General features: G+C 37.5%; 1 protein-coding gene across 1 annotated transcript; it reads right to left on the minus strand.

The window, feature by feature from the left end:
• Nucleotides 1-4,483: 4,483 nt before the first annotated feature.
• LOC126821771 (protein stum) lies at nucleotides 4,484-26,419 on the minus strand. Its single transcript, XM_050550262.2, has 4 exons — nucleotides 26,236-26,419; nucleotides 17,722-19,792; nucleotides 16,892-17,080; nucleotides 4,484-5,111 (listed from the first exon to the last, which is right to left on the minus strand). The coding sequence occupies exons 2-4, from the start codon at nucleotides 19,748-19,750 to the stop codon at nucleotides 5,008-5,010; spliced, it is 2,322 nt and encodes a 773-aa protein (XP_050406219.1). The 5' UTR covers nucleotides 19,751-19,792; nucleotides 26,236-26,419; the 3' UTR covers nucleotides 4,484-5,007.

Below are 26,419 nucleotides of genomic sequence, written 5' to 3' on the forward strand. Positions count from 1 at the left end.
TTCATCGGAATTTTCCAATATGGTTTCCCCTTGTCAGTGGTGCAGGACGGAGGGCCTGGCAAGGACAGTTGTCTAGTCGTTCGGATGGAACAAAAACCGGGGTCACGTATATATTGGCATGCACGTAAAGATCTCTCGATGTAAGAGTAGGCCATAGCGCCGCTGCCAAGGCAAAATTTTCTCCCACTGCTAAAGACCCCAACGCGCAAACGGATTATTGAAATAAAATTGAACCATGTGTTAGTCCCGAAATGACCTAGTTTGTGTCGAGTGGACGTTAACCCCCCCCCCTCTCTCTCTCTCTCTCTCTCTCTCATTGGTTCGATATTACACGAGTGGAACCAGAGCAGACAGAGCCGGCGGAAGCAATTCTTGATTGGGGGGGCTTCCATCCTAGGTCCTTATAAGCGTGGGTCCAGGGGCCGCAATAACCTGGAGAAAAGAGTAGTTACGGCCAAATTATTGGGGGGGGGGGCTAAAGCCTTTACACCTTGTTCATATCATTTGTCACTTTTATTACGCTTGAGTTTCTCACGCCGCTATATTCAAAACGACTATGTAGACATCGTTTATCTGGAATACATAATAACTTAGGTACGGGACCACTGATTTGATTTAGACATGCACCCTTCTAGAACCAGACCATCAAAGAGACTTAAAATAATATGATTTGTCTTTTAAATATTTTATGACCCGATAAGAACAGGCTTTGAAATAAATGTTATACGACAGTGGAATTGAATAGTAAATTTATTGATTTTTTAAGAGATATATTTACAATGCCACCACACCAAAACCATTGTAACATAGCATCCTAACTTTTGTTCTACTGTTGCATTTCTAGACTACCAGAATGAAAACAAGAACAATTTAAATTTTTAAATTTGTTGGTAAAATATTCGATTATTTGGAAAATCGAAGATTACATAAATGATATTGTTCCCAGATCTTGTTTAACCAAAATTAAATATTTATTCTTGCGTAATGTTATCAAGTCCTATACTAGTGTTGGTTACATATTTATATATATTATAGAAATAGACTAAGGCGATAAATCGTTAGCACGGCGTTACAATAATCATGCGATAATATCATATATTAATTTGCTTTGTCTTGTCTAGACAATTTATACCAGATTTGACATGGATGTGGTCGTCGCGTCAAATTTTCCCCAGATGCTTTCTATTACTTCAGCTATTCATATTTGATAGGCACCACTTCGTCCAAATATATTATGTCGGCCATCTTGGAGCTTCAAGATTTCCGCTGTGCATAAACCTGTAACTATCAGCAGTTCGGCTTCCAAACCTCTTAGGATCATAAGGGTCATAATCTTGGTGTCTAAACCTACATTTTCATCATTAATCGTCTATAATAATAAATGCAACGTAAAATGTTTGTGAATTGAAAAGGTTCGGATTTTTATAGCATTGGTTCCCTTGTCACTGGCAGTCAGTAAGACGCTGGCTCGCTAACTTGGTTCCGTGTTCGATCCGTGCATTGGCCGAGAAAGTTCATAGGGATTTTCCGGCGTGGTTCCCCCTTGTCAGTGTTGCAGGGCAGAGGGACTGATAAGGGACAACGTATAGTCTTACGGATGGGACGAAAAACCGAGGCCCCGTGGACATGCACATTTTTGCAGGCGTGCATGTAAACGATCCATGACAGTTGGAATTCGATATAAGAGTAGGCCGTAGTGCCGCTGTCCTCACAAAAATTACACTCCTAGCACACCGTATGGCATATGTCCGTCTTTATTAGCCCAGTCAGAGCAGAATAGTGGGACCTTAAACCCCATTTCATTTCCTTGTCGGTGATGCAGGACGTAGTGATTTGATTGATGGACCGTAAAACCGAGATCCCTTGGCAAAATTCCACTCACTGCAAGGAGTACCAAGTGATGAAATCGATTGATGCAAATTTTGCATGTAAAATACACCCCAGCGTAGAACCGTAATAATTTAATATCTTGAGGATATAAACAAAAACGATCAACACAAAAACATAAATTATTTGATAAAATGTCTTTAATTACACTTGTATTCTTTAAAACATATTTTTATATAATTTTACAGTCTAAAACCAAGATCTATTATAGCATCTATTATAACAGAGATCGTACATATCTATACTCCACCCTAATTACACTTTAATGATGCATTATGTAAGATTTTGATAAAGAGCTGGTCTTCTAAATATAATAGTTTAAAAATAGATAATAAAAAGTGAATATATTGAAAATTTCCGTCATATTACTTTATTCTGAACGATGTTAAGAATGTTTTCGGGCGCTTGATTTTCCATTTGATCGTTAACCGATTAAAAAACACAAATGGTCTAATCCAATTAATATCCAAGCCATTCGATGACCTAGAGAGTTGATTATGGGCTTTTCATGTGATTAATTGTCTGAATAATTTAAATAACATTTGAAGCCAGAAAAAGACCTTCAATAGGCAAATTCAGCGCTTGCATAATGCATCTTTAAAACATTTTTTTAAATATACGTTTATAGTCTAAACTCTAGATTTCTTATAACATTTATATATAAAAGAGAAGGTACATGTGTATACCCTATCCTCTTAACTGAAGCTTCTCTTTTATCAGGATTATCAGGATCTTATCGGTTGCGTAGAATTCAGTGCAGACGACCTTGAATGTATAAAACGGTGTGACGAAGAATTACGTATTCAAGAGAGAGAGAGAGAGAGAGAGAGAGGGGAGAGATGGGGGTTTAACGTCCACTCGACACAAACTAGGTCATTTAGGGACTAAGTATTCAAGACAGTGCATGCTCACACTTTCAAGAACAAGAAAGTCTGACACAACTGCTCAGTTATCTGCGAAGTTTGCATCGCTTACAGTTGCGCTGTACACTTATGGGGCCAGTGGCGTTTCGACGATATGGCAGGTAAGGCATGTGGCCTGGTGCCACTTAGTGAAACTGAAATTTCATTTTTTAATAAAACTGACTTTCATCATATCACAGACTAATTTGCTTCAGTGAAAGCAAGGAAGGCGCACTTGTAATGTTCATGTCGTCTCATAATTTGGTAGTTAAAGATACATTATGGGAGATTCGATAACGAGTTGGCAGTTGTCACTATAATAGTTAAAAACTAGATAATGTAAAGGCAATTTGCTGAAAATTTCATTCAAATTGATCCACTATGAACCGAGAACAAAGCGATTAAATTTCCGCCTAGCCTTGATCATCATTACTAAAGTCAGTACGATCAACAGCATAGTCTCGATTAACCACTTTAAATCGTGAATGAAAATTATGCAGTCAATCGGCTCACAATCCACTAAAGATCGCAGGCTAGCGATGCCTTCTATATAGTTGATTATGGTCTGGATAAGTTAATTAATGCCTAATTAATAATTTAGATAACATTTCAGGCCTAAAAACGACCAGCAATAGACAAATTTAGCTCTTACATAATGTATGTTTAATAGATTAACGAAACTGACTTATACTTTTGAGCTTATTTTATGCTAAACTTATCAAAAGAAATAGGTGTGTCAATTGTTTAGACAGGTATGCAATTTCTGTGCTTGACATAGGTGGTATTTACCGCAGATACGCAACTGTATGAGGCAGTGATCACTGACAAATGCGATGTACGCACTTGAGGCATTTACGAAAACGTAATGCACGGGTATGTGGCAGAAACCGCCAACAGTTGTGTTGTAGAGTATCATGAGACACTCTAATAGTTGTGCTGTAGGCGTACGAGTCCCACTAATAGTTGTTCTATACGCGTACAAGGCACGCTAATTGTTGTGATGTAGGCGTACGCTAATTGTTGATATGTACTCACATGAGGCACGCTATACTTGTGATGTACCCGTGGGGGGGGGGGGCGCTAATAGTTGGTGCGTACGCGTATGAGGCGCGCTAATAGTTGGGATGGGGTGCATGTTTGCTTAAATAATGAACTGTTAAAATTTTGTAAGCGTATAATGTACATCTAGATTAACAATGCGATTGTTGGGACCTACAGTATCACAGTGAGCTGTTATTTTTGTATAATTATTTACAAATTTTACATATAATTTATTTACAGTTCTGATTAACACGTCCACGCCCTCCGTGAATCTAACTTATGTCAACAAAAATAGGCATTAAAAGTAAATAAACGATATTTTATCTAACTATTCCATCTCCGTGGAGCGTTTTAAACGATTATGCCCTCCAAGAAAGAGCCAAACCAACACAGATTATCCAATGACCTAAATCACCCAGCACACTAAAAACTCTTAATCGTGGAATAAAAATTACTGTTTTATTTACATGTAATTCCGGAATCCGGATATAGTTTTTAGTGTGTTACTGTTACTAAATGCCACTCAAAGAAGCATATGATGGTGATGATGACTTATTTATTTATTGATGTATTTTATTTATTTATTTGTAATGTAAATATGTAATATATACTTGTACATAATGTACATTTTAGTAATTGTATTTACATGGAGATGAATTTATATAAGCTTCGGCTTGTTTTCTAATCCATTACATCAGTGTTGTAAATAATCTTTATGTACTTGAAATAAAAATATTGTTTAAACTAAGAAGCATAACAAAGAGGTTTATCCATTAAAATTAATTTTGAAATCAGCCTTTGACCCAATTGAACATTATGTCTGTTGTAGGGTTTATATCAAAATGCCAAATTTTTAAAATCCACATATATGCAATGTTTTAAATTTGATTACTACCCCGTCTTTACAATAGTCAGGGGTAAACAGTGTGGCGGCGTATTTACCTTTAAACGCAATTTCGAAGCTTATGATTGGTTGCGGCCAGGGATGAGCGCACATGTATATCGTCATATCCTCATACTCGACGCCAAATAATAGCTTTTAATATTATAATCACAAAACTTTCCACGTGTGGTATTCAGAAATATTGCGGGGATACTCCATTAATGTTTTTAAAATGTTAAACACAGCACAATAAATCAAAATACACAAGCAATGATGTTGAGTGGGAAACACCTGTTATGGAAACAGTGATCTCATATTCGATGCCGATCCAAAAGCAGAAAGTGCCATCGTCTGCAGTTGTTTCTCCCGCTGTACTTGTTGTTCTCGTCTATACTCCACTGAAAAATACAATAAAATGAATTTTATTTCTGTCGAAATAAAGATAAAAAAAAAACGACAACGCAAAATGCCACATTTCAACCTGATATTATTGGGACATCGAATTACACACATTATACACATCTGCAATATCTTATGGAAATGAAATAAAATTGGGTTAAACGTCCTACTGTTCTGCCCCGAACTGGGCTAATGAAGACGGGCATACGCCATACAAAGTGCTATGATAGAAATTTTGCCCGGACAGCGGCACTACAGCCTATACCCTTATATCGAATTCCAACTGTCAAGGGATCTTTAACGTGCATGCCAATGTGTAGATGGGACCTCGGTTTTTCGTCCCATCCGAACGACTAGACAGCTGTCCTTGTCAGGACCCCCGTCCTGCATCACTGACAAGGAGGAACCATACCGGAAAATCTAGATGAACTTTCCCGGCCAATGCAGAGATCGAACAAATATCTCATGGTAATGTCCCTTTAATACATAATAAACATCATGAAATCGTAGACGTAAAATCCGTAGTGAGATGAATGTTTTTGCCGGACAGATTATCTGCGTGGTCCCTAATATAAATTGTGATATCCTCCAGTTCGATATTCACTGTTTTCCCCTTGGATACATATCAATCGTTTATAATCGTATCGAATCGAGTATAATAAGCAACCTTGCTGATCTATGTCGTTTATTTTCAATTAATCATCAACAATAACAATAATGTCATGGTTTTTTTATTGGTAGAATAATCACAAGAACTTGTTCAACTGTAATCATGTAAATCAGATATTGACTTTCTATCAAGTTGATTATCTAATAACGATATTAATTATTTTTTAAAAATGAACACTGATTTATATTTGGATTATACGAATTGGTCTGAGCATAAATTGTAATTCAGTTATTGATGGGAAAGGCGTTAATTCAGTTGGATAGAGTAAAACAAGCTACGTCTGTTTGGTCTGTTTAGTATTCATAGTTTCGTTTTCAGAAAGTGACCATTGTTGAAATATCAGATTTTGTTTTTTTTAATGCTGGCTGAAAGGGAGAGAGAGAGAGAAATGGTGTTTAACGTCCACTCGACACAAACTAGGTCATTTCGGGACTAACATATGGTTTAATTTTATTTACATAATTCGCTTGCGCGTAGGGGTCTTTAGCAGTGGGAGGAAACCGGAGGCCCCGGAGAAAACCCACGAGGTTGGACAGGCGACCCTAATCCTTGCCACGCACAACCGGGATTCGAAACCACGCCAGTCGACTCAATGACAGACTTTATGATACAGCGCGCGCACGCTAACCATATAGCTCTATTTATTGGAAACTTAAAATAGACCAAAATGGGTTCAAATGTACATATTTACATTCATATTCTATTAAAATAGAATATGAATGTATATAAAGTGATTTACTTTCAATCTATAAATTTTTATTGTAATTTCTATTCAATTGTGCTAAGTGAACAGTTCAAATTGAACAGAAGTCGTTTGCACCAGCTTAATCTATTTAACAAGAATTTTTTTTTTTTTTTGAAATGGGGTTTAACGTCCTACTGTTCTGCTCCTAAACTGGGCTAATGAAGACGGGCATACGCCATGCAGTGTGCTATGAGGGAAATTTTGCCCGGGCAGCGGCGCTACGGCCTACTCTTATATCGACTTCCAACTGCCAAGGGATCTTTTACGTGCACTCCAATGTGTACACGGGACCTCGGTTTTTCGTCCCATCCGAACGACTAGACAGCTGTTCTTGTCAGTCCCTCCGTCCTGCATCACTGACAAGGGGAAACCATGCCGGAAAATCGGGATGAACTTTCTCGGCCAATGCAGGGATCGAACACCCGACCTCCAGGCTAGTGAGCCAGCGTCTTACCCACTTAGCCACGTGATCCCCCCCTATTTAACAAGGTTTTCTTTAAAAAAATCTTTTGTCGTTTATGAATCAGCCATTTTTAATTATTTCATCATGGTCTTCTGGATATGTTTGTCTTTGTTCATTACAAATGGCGATCGAAACCATAGAGTACACTACGTCGTGTACATATTTTAAAATGTCCACTGTGTCTTAAATAGTGGTATTAGGATCCCATATTTTCACGGTAAGATAAACGAACAAATGTTAATTTCTAATCGTGTTAGTTTCGAATATTAGGGATAATGAGTTAAAGGTTTAGCTACTTTAAATTGACAGCAAGGCAGAATATACGCCTAATATATTAGCGAGTTGTAAAAAGCCATTGTTGCTATAATCACCTATAATATGCAACTGCAATGTAAAAGTTTGTGAATTGAAATCGCTGTGATGTTCTTGCTTGGTTTCCTTTTTCCAGGGTGCATGGCGGGGAATGTGACAAGGAACTGTGTTTAGTCGTTCGGATGGGACCAAAACCGAGGTCTAGTGTACATGTTAGCGTGCACATAAATTTTAATACCCCTGGCATTTTGAATTTCCCTCAAAACACACAGCTTTGCGCATATCCGTCTTCATTAATGACAAGTTATTTATTTATGAACTCAGTATTTCTAAAATCAATCAGTACTTTCGATTTTTAAAACTGTGCATGTTTACCATAATGGCTTGTATTAAGTGACCTTATTTCCAATAATGACACCAATAAACTGCAAGTACAGTTTTCTACAAAATAGACTTCCCAAAGGGACAATTTGTTTCAAAAATGACACATCCAAAGCCCAATTTTACTTCATTAAACGCTGGTGGATTTCACAAAATTTGAGAAATAATTGATCTAAATTCTAGTGTTTCTCAGGTAAGTTATAGCAGTGTAGCCTAAGGGATCGTAATCGACCACTTGCGCTTCGGTATAATTCAAACCATGAATAATGATATGAAAAAAAAACATGATTATTTCTTGTGGAAAATTACAATGGCATTGTCTATAAAGGAACATGTTGCCGGTTGAACGGTAATCAGATTTGTCGAAGCGATAAATTGATTTTTATATCGATGCCTAGCTATAGCTATATTTTTGAATTTCTCCAATATCTTTTGTAATATTTATGTGCTTAACTATTTTTTACCTTCAGAACGTTAACACAACAAATACATTTGTTATGCTTTTTTACCTCAGATTTTCAACAATTTCATAGGGGAATTGATCTTAAGCGGTCTAGCTGCATCCAGCTAAAATAACATTTCACGAAAGAATATATATGTAAATCAATATGTGTTACATTTAACCTCCTTAAACGTAGCAAAAACGGGCGATTTTCTTAGGAAAGTTTGCAAGGGTTTTTAATTGCCCTTGATGGGAAAATCGTGTCACTGCGACTACAACGGAGATCGACTTAATCGTAGGCGACTAAATGCTTCCTTAAATGTAGCAAAAACAAGCGATTTTCTTAGGAAAGGTTGTAAGCGATTTTTGAATTGGTCTCGATAGGAAAATCTTGTCATTGAGACCACAACGGAGATCGAATTTTGTCGTAGGCGACAAGATGCCTAAATATTCGGCAACGTAGAACTGCTCGTCGTACATCGGTCGCTGTGTGTGCGTCAAAAAGCAATTTTTGTATGGAGACAAGCGGTTGCCATGCAAGACACGCCAACATTTCGCAAGATAGACAGAGAACAAGCTAAAAAGCGATTTTTCGTACAATCAGGTGCCATAATCCAGGATGTTACGGTGCGACATGCGACAATATCAACAGGAACCACGATCTTTGGGATATAAACATATGTTTTAAGTTTCGTCAAAATTGTTACCTCTTGAAGGTCCACAAGCTAAAAACGCGTTTTTTTGTATAATCCAGGAAGTTAAGGACAAATATAAATGCGTGAATATCGAAAGGAACTGAGATCTTTGGGATATAAACATATATTTTAAGTTTCACCATGGACCTTAATATGATGACAATATTGTGACCTCTAGAGGGCCCACAACCTTGGTATTACATACTTTTACACTATTTGCGTACATGGAGCGGTCTTTTTGTCAGACAGTTTTGGTCCTATATTCACGGAATTCAAACTCACCTCATGATTTAAAGGTGATATATTTAAACAGTTTTTAAAAGCTAAAGACGTGATATTTCGTACAATCAGGGACCATAATCCAGAAAGTTACGGTCCGATATTCGCCAGAGAACCACGCTCGCTCACCTGGAGGTCCCGTATTCGACCGCAGTTGACCAGCGTGGTTTCTAATAATATTGATTGTGAAAATTTGTGCTTTACATGAATAATAATGTTAGGCTAATTCACCCGATTAGATTTTATTACATACTTCGAGAAGGTATTTGTTGAGTAATAAAACCTTCTAGTAGTTTATCGACGGCTGGCCGTCCTTACCGCACGGTACAAATAAAACCTTCTAGTAGTTTATCGAGGTTCGGGTGCTTCCGGAGTCCAAAATGGCCGCTTTATATAAATGAGAATTTTGGGGAAAACTAACCCGAACCCTAACCCTAACCCTTTTTAAATGACTAAACTTGGGTCTAATTTAGTTTTTACTTCTCTTAAAAGGGTTAGGGTTAGGGTTCGGGTTAGTATTCCCCTAAATACTCATTTGTATAAAGCGTCCATTTTGGTATGAGTTCTGGCTTGTTCTGGAATTTGTTGCTTCTAGTGGTGATAATATTTGTACCGTGCGGTAAGGACGGCCAGCCCTCGATATTACTCAACAAATACCTTCTCGAAGTATGTAATAAAATCTAATCGGGTGGCTAATTATGCTAATATTAGAATTTTAACTTAATTATGGCCTTGAGTAATTATTGGTTTCATATTCATGAAATGATTGATAAGTTGATAAATAAAATCATCTATAATTTGGTAAACATTTAATTCTGGGTCAATAACAAAATAACATCTCTGACACTCCTGGTGGAACGTTTTCACTGTCCATATAAGGGTGGTTCTCGACGTCATTAAGCTTAGTAACCAATCATCATAATTAATTACGTAATATTTGCCCAATTAGCTGTCTCTTGGCCTCTGTCAATAATTAAAAGACTGATTTAGATACTATAGAGTTTAGACACGGGTTCCGAGAGAGGAGATACCATGTAGATTCGTTGCGAGATAAATGAAATGAAATGGGGTTTAACGTCCTACTGTTCTGCTCCTATGCTGGGCTAATGAAGACGGGCATACGTCATACAGTGTGCTATGAGGGAAATTTCGCCCGGGCAGCGGCACTATCGCCTACTCTTATATCGAATTCCAACTGCCAAGGGATCTTTTACGTGCATTCCAATGTATACACGGGACCTCTGTTTTTCGTCTCATCAGGCCACCCGTCCTGCATCACTGACAAGGGGGAAACCACGCCGGAAAATCTGGATGAACTTTATCGGCCAATGCAGGGATCGAACACCCGACCCCAAGGCTAGCGAGCCAGCGTCTTACCCACTTAGCCACGTGATCCCCCGTTGCGAGATACCACTGAGGTTGAAGAGACACCATCTGGATTGAGTAGACCCTGCTGCTGATTCGTTGTAGAGCCATATGATGTAGGGAGTCCGCCAGTAAATTCGATCTGCGATTTAGGGGGTGGGGTAAAAGACATGTTAATCTTAAGTATTGTAATGTAACCTAAGCTTGTAACCTATGTATCCAGTGCTTGATATAAAATGTTAAAACGAACTGTTGCATTGTTGTTCCTGATAGACAAATATCTTAACGGCTGAGATAAAAATAAATACGCAACGTGAGTCATACCCAAAAGAAGAGAATTACAAATACCAGACACAAACCTAGACGATCACAAGGCTAATAAAATCTGTAGCAGAGAAGAGAGCATGCGTCACACGTCCGCTGTGGGAAGTTTTTGACACGGTGGCTTTCCACATCTGACCAGCGACACATAGTGCTACAGGTTCTCCTTTGTCACAGGTGTAGAACGGAGGGCCCCCGGCAGGGGACATCGTATAGTCGTTCGGATGGGACCAAAAACCGAGGTCATGTGTACAAATTGTAGTGCACGTAAAAGAACCCCTGACAGTTGGAAACTCAGCTGTCCGGGCAAAATGGCAAAATTGCCCTCATAACACACTGTATGGCATATACCCGTCTTCATTAGCCCAGTTGGTGCTGAATAGTAGGACGCTAAACCCCATTTCATTTCATTTCTCCCATTACATGCGCAGACACATATATATATAAACATTAATGTGTCCATTTCTCTTTAATGTTTAAACAGACAGTGACGTTGTAGTGTAAACGTTGATCTGACAGGTAATTTCAGTTTGTTTTCAAAATCAATAATAAACCATTACTTCATTGAAAACAAAATAGAGTAAGAAAGGTCTGTTATCACCGGTTACAACCAATTTTAAATTATAAACACAGAAATTATTCATAGTGGTTGGATATAGAGGAGATATTAATACACCCCAGAATTCACTGAGCTTATACATACGATATTAAAGTAGCTAAATCTCTAACTCAATATCATCCAAAATCTTTGACATTGAAAACACAAGTTATTTGTGGGTTTAAAACAACATTGATGTTGTGATCTTACCGGGAAACGGTGGGCTTCTGATATCCAATATTTAAGACAAAATAATCGTGTACCATAATGCGTTTTAACACTATTTGTATTAAGGGACTCGAAAAACGAGGCTAGGCATATTCCACAAGTCATGTCAAACGGTGACAATATATTCTTATCTGGAGAGCATGCCCAATAAAAACTATCGGCGTAGACTGGAATAACCAGACGCTAGAGATTGAAATTCGATTGAGAATACTAGCGTATTTCGCTGAACATAACTGATTAGAAATTACAGTAAAAACAGAAACGATTGAATGTAAATCAATTTATATACATTCATATTACATTATTGTATCCGTTGCGACCCATTTGTGTCAATTTCTAGGTCCCAAATATTAGCGACCTAGCTCCTTTAAATACCTAACTATAGCAGACGATTTCATTAGCTCAATACTATTATAACATACGAAAATATAGCTTAATTGTTTTTAAAGGGCGTACGGCCCCATTCTTTGGAATCTTAAAATAGACGAGGGGGGTGTTAGAGCACATATTAATGTAATAATACTAATATGCATGTATATAAAGTGATTTATATTCGATTTTCTAATTGTTTATTGTAATTTATAATCAATTATGTTCGGTGAAATCCAAACTGAACGGCAGCCGTTTACGCCTCCATTCTGCACGTTATATAGAATTATTATTTGTCGTTTGTATATTAGCCATTACTAATTACTTTTGCACTGATTGTAGAATATGCTTTTTTTTTGTTCATTACAAATGGCATCCGAAGGCATAGAAATACGCGAATCGTGTACTGATTTTAAAACGGCCACGATGTCTTCAATATTGATTGAAATGGACCAATATTGAATTTAATTTGTGTTCCTGAGTTCGAAATTAATGTAAAATTATTTAATTAGAGATTTAGTTCCTTTAAACAACAGTGTGTGCTCCTCACAAATGAAATATCACTGACACAGTCACGATTCTTTTCCCCAGGTGTGTGTTCGGGGGGCTGTAGATTAGCCAATGACTAACTGAAATGAAATGGGGGTTTAACGTTCTACTGTTTTGCATCGACTGGGCTAATGAAGAAGGGCGTACGCAATACAATGTGCTATGAAGAAAATTTGCCAGGACAGCGGCGCTACAGCCTATTTTTATATCGAATTCCAACTGCCAAGGATTCTGTTATGTGTACACCACGAGTACATGGAACCTCGGTTTATTCGTCCGACCAAAACAACAAGACACCGTCCTTGCGCGGTCCCCCATCCTGCACCACGACAAGCGGAAACCAACACCGAGATCGAACCCCAGACCTACTGGTTATTGGGCCTGCGCGTTACATGTAGGCCTACTTACTGAGCCACCCTGGCTCCACCCAATGACTATAGTTAGTATTGGTAAAAATAATCATACGGAAATTCTAATGATTTTAAAACCCAATCAACGCTCAGAGGTTATTAAATTATATAAATAAACCAAATAAAATGCCGACGTATATCATATTTATATTTCTCAGTATGGTTACCATTGGTAACCAGTTGATACATCCGCTATATTGAGTATCGGAAAGGAAAGAACGTAATTGATTTATTGGGATTAAATATAAATTCTTTACATTAGCCATTTATGTTATAGATGCACCTATAGACCCGAAAGACCCACTGAAATGCAAGAGTCAGCCGTAAAGGATTCCTCTAATTTGTGTAATTATCAAATATTTATAATTGGAACCTAGTTCTTTGTGACTTTATTTCATCACAATACATTAGACGTTTACAAGATTTTGCCATTTAAACTGAATGACAAGGATTTAATGATACACGATGAAGTCATTAATACAACAAACAAATTCCGTCCATGGTGTTTTCATTGCTATGTTCATTTCGTGGAGTGTTTTCACAGAACACACGCCATCTTTTGTCATTGTAAATGAAGTCCATTTGTAAGTCTTGTCCAATCATTCTATAAATAAGTTTTTTTTAGAACACTTAGCAGAAGTCTTCATGTACAGTTACGTCAGTAGAAATATATATCTGGTTATATCATTTTTTTAACGGCTTCCTGATTATGGATTCGATATTTTCATATGTCCAGATTTAGGCTAAACATGGTTGCTATAAGTTGTTGTCGCACTGGCCTGTCAGTCTGCACGCCATCCACAATTCATTGAGGAAACCCCGAGTATGTTATGGGTGTTTTTAATTTTGAAAGATAGTCACGCAACAGCTATGCCTCAACGGCAACTTATCCGAAAGGAAAACTTTTATGTTGATCATTGATATTTAGGCAAATGGGGGGGGGGGGGTATCGCAGAATATCGATAGGGTTCGTCTTCTCATGAATCCAATGCGTTCCACCAAATTTGAAAATAATCTGTTAAAAACTTTAGCCTTTAACGCGTTCACAAGGTTTTCGGAAAGGTGTGTACGGGGTAGAAGTAACTCTGGAATGTAATATCGAAGAAAGCTGGATATCGGTAAGGCTCGTCCTCCCATGGCCGCAAAGCTTCCTGCCCAATTTCAAAGCCCCTATAACGTTCAAACGACGAAGAGGGGAGAGTTCTGGTACGAAAGGTCGCTGTACACTAAATATCAAATATCAAGGTTCGTCCTCTCCTGACCGCAATGCCTCAGCGCTATTAACCAAATAACTCTAAATAGCGACAGGGTTAGGCCTCTTATGATCCCAAAGCTTCGCACCGAATTCAAAAGCCTCTATCACGTTCATCCCCCCATGACCACAATGCCACAGAAGGTGTTGCGGCAAAAGGGTGTGTGTGTGTGTGGGGGGGGGGGGGGTAACTCCGGAGCGCAATTTGGAAGTACGGTTGAATATTCCTGTTTACTCCTCTCCTGACCCGAAAGATTCCCACGAAATTTTAAAAAAATCCATTAAATAATATAGCATCTATAACGTTTATAAGGTTATTGGTAAAGCGGGCATAATTCTGATTAAGCCTACTCATTGTTTTTCGCGATTTTATTATTTCGTGCGCATCGGGTTTCAATAACAAAATATGTTTAATGGATCACAATAGGAAAGATAAAATTTTGTTCTGCAGACGTACCGTAAAATATGCTAAATATTTTAAACATATATTTATAAGAAGTGTACTGGGGCATCTGATTGTGTGGGTGAATAAATTAACGCGTGGCATGTGAACCTTTAGATACTTTACTCTAGAGAATCGACTGGCTGAGATATTTGTGTGCTATAATGCAGAATAGAGCTTTCAGAATTTGTTTTAAAGGATGCAAATCTAACTCAATATTATCTTCAGTCTTCGACATTGCAAACGCGACTTATTGGTCAATTTAAATCAACATTGCTGCTGTTATTTTACCGGAAATATTTAAGATACAATGAAAATTTTAACATTGGCACACGAATCGATTAAAAATTACAGTTTATGAAGATTCATATTACATTATTATTTGCGTTGCGACCCATTTGTGTCCATTTGTAGGTGCCAAAGAATAGCGATTTAGCTCCTTTAAACCTGCTTAGACTGTCTGGCTATTCATAAGGTAGAAACCTAATACCATTTGTCACGCAACGATTTATTTAATACTTATACTAATACTTTTTGAAAATATTCAAGGGGAAACGTTCCGCATATCCCCTTTAAAGAGGAAATCCTTAACTATCCGTTCCGTTTGTATGAATGCTGAAATAAAACACTGCACTTAACAAAACAAATACACACCTACCACTCTTGCTCGCTCATCCGATTGATTGAATCAAAAACAGTTTGTATTTATTTTTATATTCAATATTCTGACAAAATGACACAATTCCTAAAAACAAAACCAGATGCATCCGTTATTCAGAGTCGGCAAAATAAATACACGTTATTGAACTCTTTCCAACATCAAAAGCTTAAATGCGGAACCAGTTTTAATGCTTAATTGTAATCCTTGCTGCACTATAGTTATATCCATTGTTGAATATAATAATAGACAATTCTTGTTGTTTTATAACTCGTGGATAATCATCAATATATACTGTTTACATTTATCTATAAGCTTATATAAATATTTACTTCATAATCAAAGTAGTTATTTGGATTCATGTTTTGAATTGAGACTCAAAACATCTTAATCACGAAAAATGTTAAAAGGTACTTCTGGGGTTTGTAAAAATACAAGAAACACGATGAAATGTCTGATTTCTATGAGTGTTGCCCAAAGAAGCACTAGAAAACGAAGATGAATAGTGTCTTCCGTAAATTATTAAAGTGTTATTCGATTGGAAATATCTTGTCATTCTACTTTATTACATTCATTTGGTACAGCATCGGGAAGTGGATTTATGATTTGACAAGTCAGAAAATAAACAGGTGATTTCGTATTCGCTTATAAAACACGACCTAACTCAATAAGGCTAAACCTTACAAATTCGTTTGGTCAATGAATACGGAGTTCCATTAATTAATGGCAGGATACACTTGTTAATCACAATTTGGTGATATCCTTGGGTATCTCCGAAATAGTCATTTCCCCCTGTGAGCCAATTTCTAGGAAAACTAGGTATGCAGGTCTATAAGAGTTACTGGGCGTAAATAGTGCTTACGAATACCCGGGGATCAGTACATGCTTTTATTCTCGTTATAAGAAAGAACGCGGTTTCGTTTAATACTTTAGACAATCATGTAGTTCCTTAGAAGGTGACTTTGGTTCTTGCCAGCATGTGATACTGTCTGAACAGTCAATAGAAGGCATTCATAGAACAACAACAGCTAATATTATCACTTGGCGTTATAGAGAGACACATGGCATTAGCCGCTCCTGCTGAAGAGGCTGAGACATACAATCATGTAGTTCCTTAGAAGGTGACTTTGGCTCTTGCCAGCCTGTAATAGTGTTTTAAATTCAAAACCAAAAGAATACATCGTTGGGCGTTCGCAGAACTACATCAGACGGGATTCACTGAGACCATCCATGTAGATTTTGTAAGCGTTTGATATATATATATATTTGCAACACTACAGTGTTCCGAACTTTCAGTTATTAAGTAAAAAAGTACACTACGTAAGTGAAGTTCATAATTTTCAGAATATAATTCCTGTATCCAGATACCAATTTCAAACATTACAACTGTTTTGCCGTTGCTAACGTCAGCACCCGTCTTCATTAGCTTGATCGGGGCAGACAAGTAGGCCGTTAAACCCCATTTCATTTCATTTTTCTAACGCCAGCAAAGGCATCCCAAGCGTAATATCGACTGCACATTAATTGAAAAGAACTTTGGTTAACGACGATGAAACGACAGAGGTTAAAAACTAAAATAAGTCCAATAAAAGTATCTTACCCGATAACATCACCATTCTCACTCCCCAGGCTAAACTCCAGAACCAGCCAACCAGTAGGAAAGTTATAGTGAACAGCTGGGCGAAACCAACCCAGATATTGACACAAATACTAACAATAACATGATCGTCTTTAGAATGCACCCGGGGTTTACCGCAGCATAATATAGCAAACCCACTTACCATCGTACCTGAAAATGAGAGAATTGGCGTGACGTTAGAAGCAGCGGGTATTTTACCCCAAAATTTATCCACCACATCCCATTGGCTGGTGCCACACGCCAATGTGTTAAAAGCTGACAATATCTGAGAATTATAAGTAAATGTCAAATTTACTTGCTGGAAGTCTTAATTATTCATCGAAAATCTGTTCTAAAGCAAAGGCCAAAACGTTTGAAGGGATAGTATTACTAATCGATTAGAATGTCCAAAAGAATAATGTCCGTGCAATCCATTACAGCATTCATTTCCTTATATCAACCTATCAATCTGTATTGATGCCACATGGCGAAGAATACTGTTTGGATACCAGGGAATGCCACATTGAAGAATTATGTCCGTTAAACATACCAGTGTATGTGGTATTGAAGAATAATTTCTGATAAGACATACCAAAGATTTTTAAAATTGAAGAATAATTTATGTCAAGCATGCTAGGTAATGAAGTATTAAATTATACCGCCTGATAAAACATGCCAGGGAACGTCCTGGCAAAGGATACTTTCGAACTGCGTACTTTGGTTTATATCTGAACAGTAAACATTGACTAAATAAGCGAGCACATTTCAGTTCGCCGTTATAGACGATCAAGAAGGAAATGGAAGTTACTGACCTGTTCCGGGTATTAATATATTTAACATCAGACAAATAATAGCTACACTAATTGGCAGGTAAGGAATGGCGGATCGTATCCATGAATCGGTTTTAGCTAACGGAGATTTTGGTTTTTCTTCATTGTGTTTATTAACCAAAGCGACATGATTCTGCATCCGTATATCCACAGACTTTCTGGACATGGAATCAATGGAATATTTCGTAGAATCCCTTCTAGAACCAACTGATAATTTATCTTCGTCGCCCTGAGTACCATCTCGTTTACCAGTAGCAGACGCAGGAACCGAAAGGGCGGTTTTCCCAATAGCTTTACTATCTTTCCGCTCATTAACGCTCACGTGCTTTGAGTCCACAGCCGACCCAGAAACGTGTCCTGGTTTAGAATTCCTTGTGGCGATCTTTTTAAGGGCTGCCCTGGCTAAGATTGATCTAGGTTTCTCTCCCAACTCGTTCAGGATATTATCCGCAGTTTCCTTTGCCTCTTCTGTTTCTGTTTTACTATCTTTATTTAGTACTGACCCTTCCACTTTAACATCTCTAGCAGTAACGGGATCCACTACCGGCTCTTGGCTTTTGTCTTTTTCTTTGTTTTTGTCCTTTTCCTTCGCCTTTTCCTTCTTGGATTTAGAATTAGGTGAACTTTTTGAGGTCTTGACCTCTGATTTTGATTTGGTTGGAGTTCGGGCGGGACTAGCTTCTCTAGAACGAACAGATCCGTTGGCCTTGGCTTTGTCAGTTGCCAGTTTGTTTTCTTTCCTTGGTGTTCCTGGAGGGTTAGGTGTGGTGCTTCTGTTCAATAATGGAAATCGATTGTCTTTCTTCTCTTTAGTTTGGCTGTGACTTGGCGTTGCCGGTACACTTAATTTGTCTTTTCCCCCCTCGTTTTCACTTTTTTTTGTATCTTTTGTGTCTTTTGTGTCTTTTGTCTCTTTTATGTCTTTCGTGTCCTTTGTATCATTTGTTGATTTGTTTTGCACGGAAGTCATTTTTTTCTCAACAACAGATGGTTTACTGCCTTCACTTTTATCGCTTTCGGTGACCGCAATTTTTGAGTCGGCATTTGACTGACTGTGAAGAAGTAACTTTGCTTTAACTGCATCTTTGTTAGACTGTGGATTATCTTTAACCACACTGCTGGTTGCATTTCCTGCTTTGACCGGTTCTTTTACATTGGACGGACTGCCTTTTTGTGTTGGCACCTTTCCTCTATTAAACGGACTTTCCGTGTGTGGATTATTTTCACGCTTGATATCCTGGAGCGGTATGTGTTCCGAAGTTTGTTCTGTCGAATCTTTGGTAGTATCACTTTCTTTTTGTAATTTACTGATATCGTTCTGACTATGTGTAGTTTTAGGCGAGCTGTCATTGTTCTTCAAATCTGCACTTTTTGTTTCCGTCGTAAGGGAATCAACATTAGGGGGATTCACATTGGAAATGTCTTGAATTGGAGGACTTATTGTTTGTGTATCATTGAGGATGGGGTTCACAGTTTTAGTATCAACAAAAGTATTTGTATTCGCCGGTTGGTAATTTCCCTTGCTTGGATTGTAACGTGGCACTTTAGAGCCACTCACGGGTGGCGAACTTCCCTGATTTGTATTATCTTGGACGACATTTTGCTCTGGGTGAGATATTGGAATTTTACTCTTTGTGTCGCTATTTGTTGCGTTCAATCCATCTGTTGCTGATTTAAGGTTGAGGGACGGCGAATCACCTGAAGTGGGTACCGGAAGTTTACTTTTAGACTCCTGTTTATTCGTATTATTTGGTTTTACGGAGGGTGGTGCATCATCAAGGTGCCCCACATCCATATCATCATCATCCTCCCCGAATCGAGTATCCATTACTTCCTGAGAATTACTTGTCATTCTGTTGTTAGCCGAAGCTAAGATGGATTTCTTTTTCTCTTGTATGTTATGACCATTGTCTGGAAATTCCTGTAACGGTTGTGAAGCAGGGAAGTTTTTATGTGTTGGTGATGTCGGAAATTCGTCTTCAAATGATACGTGGAGTTTATTCTTTTCCATGGTTGTCAGAATAAAATACACATCACAGTTTATAATTTACATCTGAAAATAGATAGAAACAAGTTAAACAAGTTAAATCTTTCGGTGGTTCTTTATAAATATTAATCTGGATATGTTAACGTATAGTACAGCGTCCATTTTTAAACAGAAATAACATGGAAAAACAGCAATGTATCCCAAGAGAGAGAGAGAGAGAGAGGGGGGGGATTTCAGGTTCACTCGACACAAACTTTGGTCATTTCGGGACTTTATTTCAATAATTGGCTTGCGCGTAGGGGTCTTTAGCAGTGGGAGGAAACCGGAGGACCCAGAGAAAACCCCACGAGGTTGGAGTATCCCGAAAGAGTTAATCTACTGACTGGTAGTTTTTTAATCCACGATCAACTGATTTTGTTTTAATGGCATACGTATACTAATAACAGACGACATGTCAAACATGAGAAGCTAGCTATACTAACGGTATCCAGAATCCAGAACTTTGTCTGGTTGACGAAGAAACGTTTGTTTACTGCTTTTAAGCAATCATATAACATGTTCGGCTCTGTGAGGGAAGCGATATAGCTTCGATCCAATCTGTTTCGTAGAGAATTACGAGTCTTCTAATACCTCTGTAAAAGATGACTGCCTTTAACACGTGCCGTCACAGCACGCGGCGTCAATCATTGGCTGAATGGCGCGTGCATTGTTTACATAAGACGGTACTGCTTCTGGCAGAATGCTGCCTTTTAGTCATTTAAATACCCATTTACACTAAATAGGAAATAATTTTTACCTACAAATACGTCAAACGTCTTTACTTATTTTTCTAATACATCAAAAAAATGTTTTAGAATCTAATTTGCCGGTGGAAAAAAGTTAATATTTTAGACTCATTAAGTCGCATTGATGTCATCCTTATCAGTGATTGTAGCGGCCTAGCGAATATTCACTGCTGATCAGTGTGGCTTCGATCGTGTAACACTTTTAGTAATAATCAACTAACTTATTAACTGTATAAATAATAGTTTCGCTCAGACCAAGACTGTTCTTGAATACGGATTTTCTTAAATAAAGCAAACCAATCTGAATAGTATCCTTATCAGCATCCTCTCAAGAAGACCTCAAACCAAATAGACGCAAATCGTGAGAATATTGCGTCATGGGAATTCAATTCAGTCGAGAATGTTATTATGCAAATACAATATTACTTAAAACAAAGGTTGGGTTATTGGTTTCCTAGGGCCTAACTGATTATTGGTTTGATTATTTGATTAATGGTTTATAATTGTTTTTATAATTACTTTCATCTTTTGTACTTTAATCAATAATCGATTTTGTTTAGGTTTTGAAGGACATGGTAAATATGGGATGTTCAGAACCGGATAATGATCTATGTTTTAGACATAAAAATTGATATAAATACAATGAAAATAGATTAGGCAATAATCAGACCTAACCGAATTTTTAAAAAAAAATCGAATGGGCGTTTTAAAAAATCCATTGGTCTACTGAACTCCACACTAAGACACATGATTATTATGGTTCGGTGTAGCCATCATACCTCTCCGTTTAGGATGAAGGGTTGTGGTGTTGTGGTTGTGGCACGTGGGTCGAGAGGCGCCTTCAAGGGTTTCCTTGCTTGTCAGAATTGTGCCCCTGGACCTGACAAGGGAAGTGTGTCTAGTCTAATCTAATCCTTGAGTGACATTTAGCGATCGGGAAACACATTAACAGTTTTTATGGGAAACAATCACTAGTTTTATTCTAAAAGCACGACGTTTCGACAAGCCTCCTCTTATCGTTATCAAACACAATGACATTTAGTAAACTTGGGGGCAAGATTCCTAGTCTTTTGGACGGGACGAAATCCTATGTCTACCCATGCACGTAAAAAAAAATAGTGAGATGTTAATTGTAGGCCGGTTGGGGAGGTTCGGGAGGAGGATCACTGTGGCTTAGTGGGCGAGACGCTGGTTCTCCCTTGTCAGTGATGCAGGACGGAGGGCCTGACAAGGACAGCTGTCTTGTCATTCAGATGAGACGAAAAACCGGGGTCCTGAGTACACGTTGGCGTGCACGTAAAAGATCACTTGACAGTTGGAATTCGATATAAGAATCGGCCGTAGTGCCGCTGTCCGGGCAAAATTTCCCTCGTAGCACACTGTATGGCGTATGTCCCTCTTCATTAGTCCAGTTCGGAACAGAACAGTAGGATTTTAAACCCCATTTCATTTCTCGGAGGTTCAGGATCTTCTGGAGTTCACACTGTCCACTTTCTATAAATAAGTATATTGGGGGATACTAACCCTATCCCTTTTTAGAAGACTGAACTTAGATCGAATTTACCTTTTATCCCTCTTAAAAGGGTTAGGGTTAGGGTTAATATTCCCCAAAATACTCAATTATATAAAGCGGCCATTGGGGACGCCGGAAATTCCCGAACCTCCCCAACCGGCCTGCCAATTAGCATCTAAAAAAATGATATTTGGAAGAACAGATTGAAACGCCGTTGTTCGAAGTAAATTAAAATGGCAGTGTGTTAGTCTCAAAGTAGTCTAGCTAAGATATCGAGCAGATGTTAATCTCCATCATAATTAATTTAAAAAAAAAAAAAAAGAGAAATCGGGTTTAACGTCCACGTGACACAAACTAGGTCATTTCGGAACTAACCTATGGTTGAATTTTATTTCAATACTTCGCTCGCACGTAGGGGTCTTTAACAGTGGCAGAAAACCGGAGTACCCGGAGAAAACCAACGAGGTAGGACAGACGACCTTACTCCTTGTATTTATGTAAAAGCAATACAGTGGACGATACAGGACATGTCTGTTTCTTCTACAAGACCTTTCCACAATAGTAGCTGTGAATGTCTACATGGTTGTCTCGGGATTTATTTTGTTCACATTAATACGTCATACTCTTGATCATTTGCAGTCCTATCAAAATTAGAGTCATGCAAAACATATTAGAATATTAGTAATAAATCAATAAATTATAAATAAAATGCACGAACATGTACAACAAAAAACATCAAATGACTACGCACTTGAATTCATTTTTGCAACATTTCCGGTCGTTGCACAATACTTATTGATCATGCATTTTTATTTGTAGTTTCTATAGAACTTGCCTATTATTGTTCAAGGTTTAAAACTATGCCCTGACACCGATTGTTTGTATTTCCTTTGAAGTACAATGTACCATTATCTAATTTATCAGAAGGAACAGCCCAGATCTTAACCGTGATACAGGGATATTTTTGCCCAATGCGTATGATCAACTAATTTAAATAATAGCATGGTTCCACCACTCCTTATAAACTGTACAAGTGTACTGTGTGTTGTCTTTTGACTAGTTATTGTGTTTACTATCGTGCTATATTCATTTTTATAAATTGTTTTTTGTTTTTACATTAAATCTATAACTCTATTGCATATCTAATTATCCTATCATAAAATTACAAGTGTTAATAGATATGTGCAATGAAATAACAGTTATATTTAATCTACCCTTCATCATGTAACATTTATCTGTTGTATATACTCCATTGCCTTAATTTATTGTCTTAACTATAATAATAATCACCTCCCATATTCGGTTAATATCGCAACTACTTAGTCAGCTTATTGATCGTTTAACATCGGGGTTTCTTTTCTTACTTTTGTATATTGTTACCAAATTGTGTCACAACCCTTTGATCTAATTGTTTTAAGGTATGGTTTCCATTTTTGTTGTTAAGACATCCTCACTGGCCATGGACTATAAGTTAATTAACTCTCTATCTGCTATTGTATATCTTAATAAGTGTTGGTGTAGGCCTTTGATCATGTTGTTGCTATGTATGGTTTCGGTTGTGTTGTTGTATTTTGTCTATATATATTTGCCTCATACCTGTTTTACTGTATTAGCTTGATAACGTTGAGAGAATACTCTACGAAACGTCGCCTTAAATACACTAGTAGCTGTTTTCCATAAGTATGTGTTTTTTTGTTAATTTATTTCAGTTATCAAGAACGATCGTTAAGGGAAGACTGATATCATTAGCGGATCTAGAAGCTGAGAGTAGAGAGTGGGCGGGGGTGGGGCAAATCTAGGGCGCCATCCATAATCTCAACCCACAATGAAGGTCAACAAAATACGTTTACTGGCTATTTTAGTCAATGTCATGGCAAATGGGAGTACTACCCCGCCTTCCCTCCCCCCACACACACCCCTTTAAATCCGCGTCTGATTGGGATTGAAGACAACTAATCTGTGACACTACTACAGCTCTGTTACAAGATCAGAATATTTGTCACGAACATCAGCTCTTTAATGTGAGGTGACGCTACAGTCACTATTGTCCTGTAGATTGCTCGGTCTTCTATTTTAGGTTTGATAATTTGAACTTAATACAGTAAAACGTCAATCGCATAAGTAAATAATGCAACTTTATCTTCATGATGGTCACTTGGTGTCTGAAATGAGGAAACCTTCGCGCTTCTAAATTTAAATAGAGAACCGCCCATGGAATTGGATGCGTGGGAGACTTTCTGAACCCTGGATTTCCATATTTTTAAAATGCAATCGCAGGGTCTAATTTTATTAGATAGGTGAATATTAAACACCATTCCTACCTTCTGAAGACCCATCTACATAAATATATCAATATGTTGAAAACTCCTAGAATTTTTATTTTGGTTAGTATCGGTATTGCACTGATCTGACATATTATGACAACTACCCAAAGCTACCGAAATCGTATAGGCGTACTATTAATTTAACATTTAACAGGAATGTTCAAACACATTTGATGGTAAACTTATAATATTGGTGAATTTAGGTGATTATGTAAATCGCGTTACCCGGCGAAAATAATAAAGTTACCTCATTCATCTCAATGGTATATATTTTGGAACATTTTTATTTCTATTTCTATGAGAAAACTGTCACATTGTCATAATGAACTACAAGGAGGAAAATAAAATCGAGCAAAGAGATCTTATCGTTGGCCCAACGAAACTTGAACCATCCCGGCTTTCCATTAAAACATAAAACATATTGACCATGCAACGTGTGTGGTTAAATTACATATTCATATATAAATGAATATCGCAGCTTTATTTAAATGAATTCATTATTCATATCTATATTTATAAATGGATATATACATGTATCGCGGCTTTATTTTAATAAAGAAACACAATACAATTAAAATTAAATCTTTATTTAAAATAGCTAAGTCTCTAACTCGGTATCATCCAAAGTCTTCGACATTGAAAACACGAATTATTTATTAATTTAAATCAATTAACATTGACGTTCGTTGTGATCTTACCGGGAAAAGATGGGCTTATGATATCCAATATTTAAGACAAAATAAACATTTTACCAGTGTACCATAATGCGTTTCAGCGCCATTTGTAATAAGGGACTCAAAGAACGAGGCTAGACATATTATTCCACGGTGACGTCGTATTTGTATCTGGTAGAGCATGCGCAATAAACCCTATCGGTGTAGACTGGAATAATCAGACGCTAGAGATTGCCATTCGACTGAGACTTCTGACGTATTTCGCCGAACATAACTGATTTGAAATTAGATTTATGTCAATTTCTAGGTCCAAAATATTAGCGATTTATCTTCTTTAAATGAATATATTCAATGCTTCCCGGATATGGGCGTTTCCGCCTACTCTTCTTCGAATTCAATAACTGTCCTGGGGTTCTTTTACGTGCATTTTAGTTTGATTACGGGTGGACCTAGGATGTTCGTCACGACTACGCAACAATTTTCTCTCAGCCCACCCAGCAGGCAAAACCCCTGGCAATTTCAAACCGTGCTTGAACAACACAAAGGTTCTTCTCGTCGTCGTTTGCATTCGACCCCGTAACATTCTAGCCTGGATTCGAGTTCTCGACTACCTCGGCCCAAATATATTAATATTACCAAACAATCAGATGGTATTAAAACCACGGCATGCGAACCATAAGGTCCCTTAGTGGGTCCAGGATATAAATTCGTTGTTTATAATTTACAGGTATCGATAACTAAAAATATCCAATATTTCCAGAAATATCTGAATTTGCTTTTTAAAAAAAACCAGTATGTTTTTGCTTCTGCGACCCTAATTTAATCAACACACAAAAACAAAATTAAATCGAAACTATTATTTGACACCTGACATGACATGACACCGACATAATACGTCTACCTTTATGACGTCTGATCTAGATACGGAAATTGGAACTAAGTAAACAAACGTATTATTACTATATACACACTATAAACCCCAACAGTCTGTTTACCTGAGAATTAATCGAACTTTGATCAAAATATGTACACTAACCTGGGATTACTGAGAAAATGTCAAAGATTCACATTTACACGAGAAGGATGCCGATGAAAAGAATAAAATGGGTTACAAACTACGAACGTCTTCCACAAATAATATCAATAAATCGCTTACTGAAGAACCACATTTATAATGAAGAAAGATTCGCTTCATGATTCGTAATGAACTTACCTTCAGTTCTTGAACAAGTGGATTTTAAGTCGTCATATTAACGGGAAGGCCTGGTAGTAATGACAAGACTGTAACTATTTCCGATAATCTATAATAGTTCCAATAGTTCCAATAGATCAGTTCCACTGGGACTAAGATGTTTATCAGTCTACAAGTAATTTATCACCAGCAATGGTCGTGGTTG

Source organism: Patella vulgata, chromosome 5 (assembly GCF_932274485.2).
Source record: "Patella vulgata chromosome 5, xgPatVulg1.2, whole genome shotgun sequence".
NCBI lineage: Eukaryota > Metazoa > Mollusca > Gastropoda > Patellidae > Patella > Patella vulgata.

Bases quoted from the DNA above. Each gene is read 5' to 3' on its own strand.
- LOC126821771 (XM_050550262.2), bottom strand. From the start codon at position 19,750: ATGGAAAAGAATAAACTCCACGTATCATTTGAAGACGAATTTCCGACA. The intron at 17,081-17,721 runs GTCAGTAACTTC...TCTCATTTTCAG, and splicing joins TATATTAATACCCGGAACAG to GTACGATGGTAAGTGGGTTT. The intron at 5,112-16,891 runs GTAAGATACTTT...TGTATTTTTCAG, and splicing joins GAGAATGGTGATGTTATCGG to TGGAGTATAGACGAGAACAA.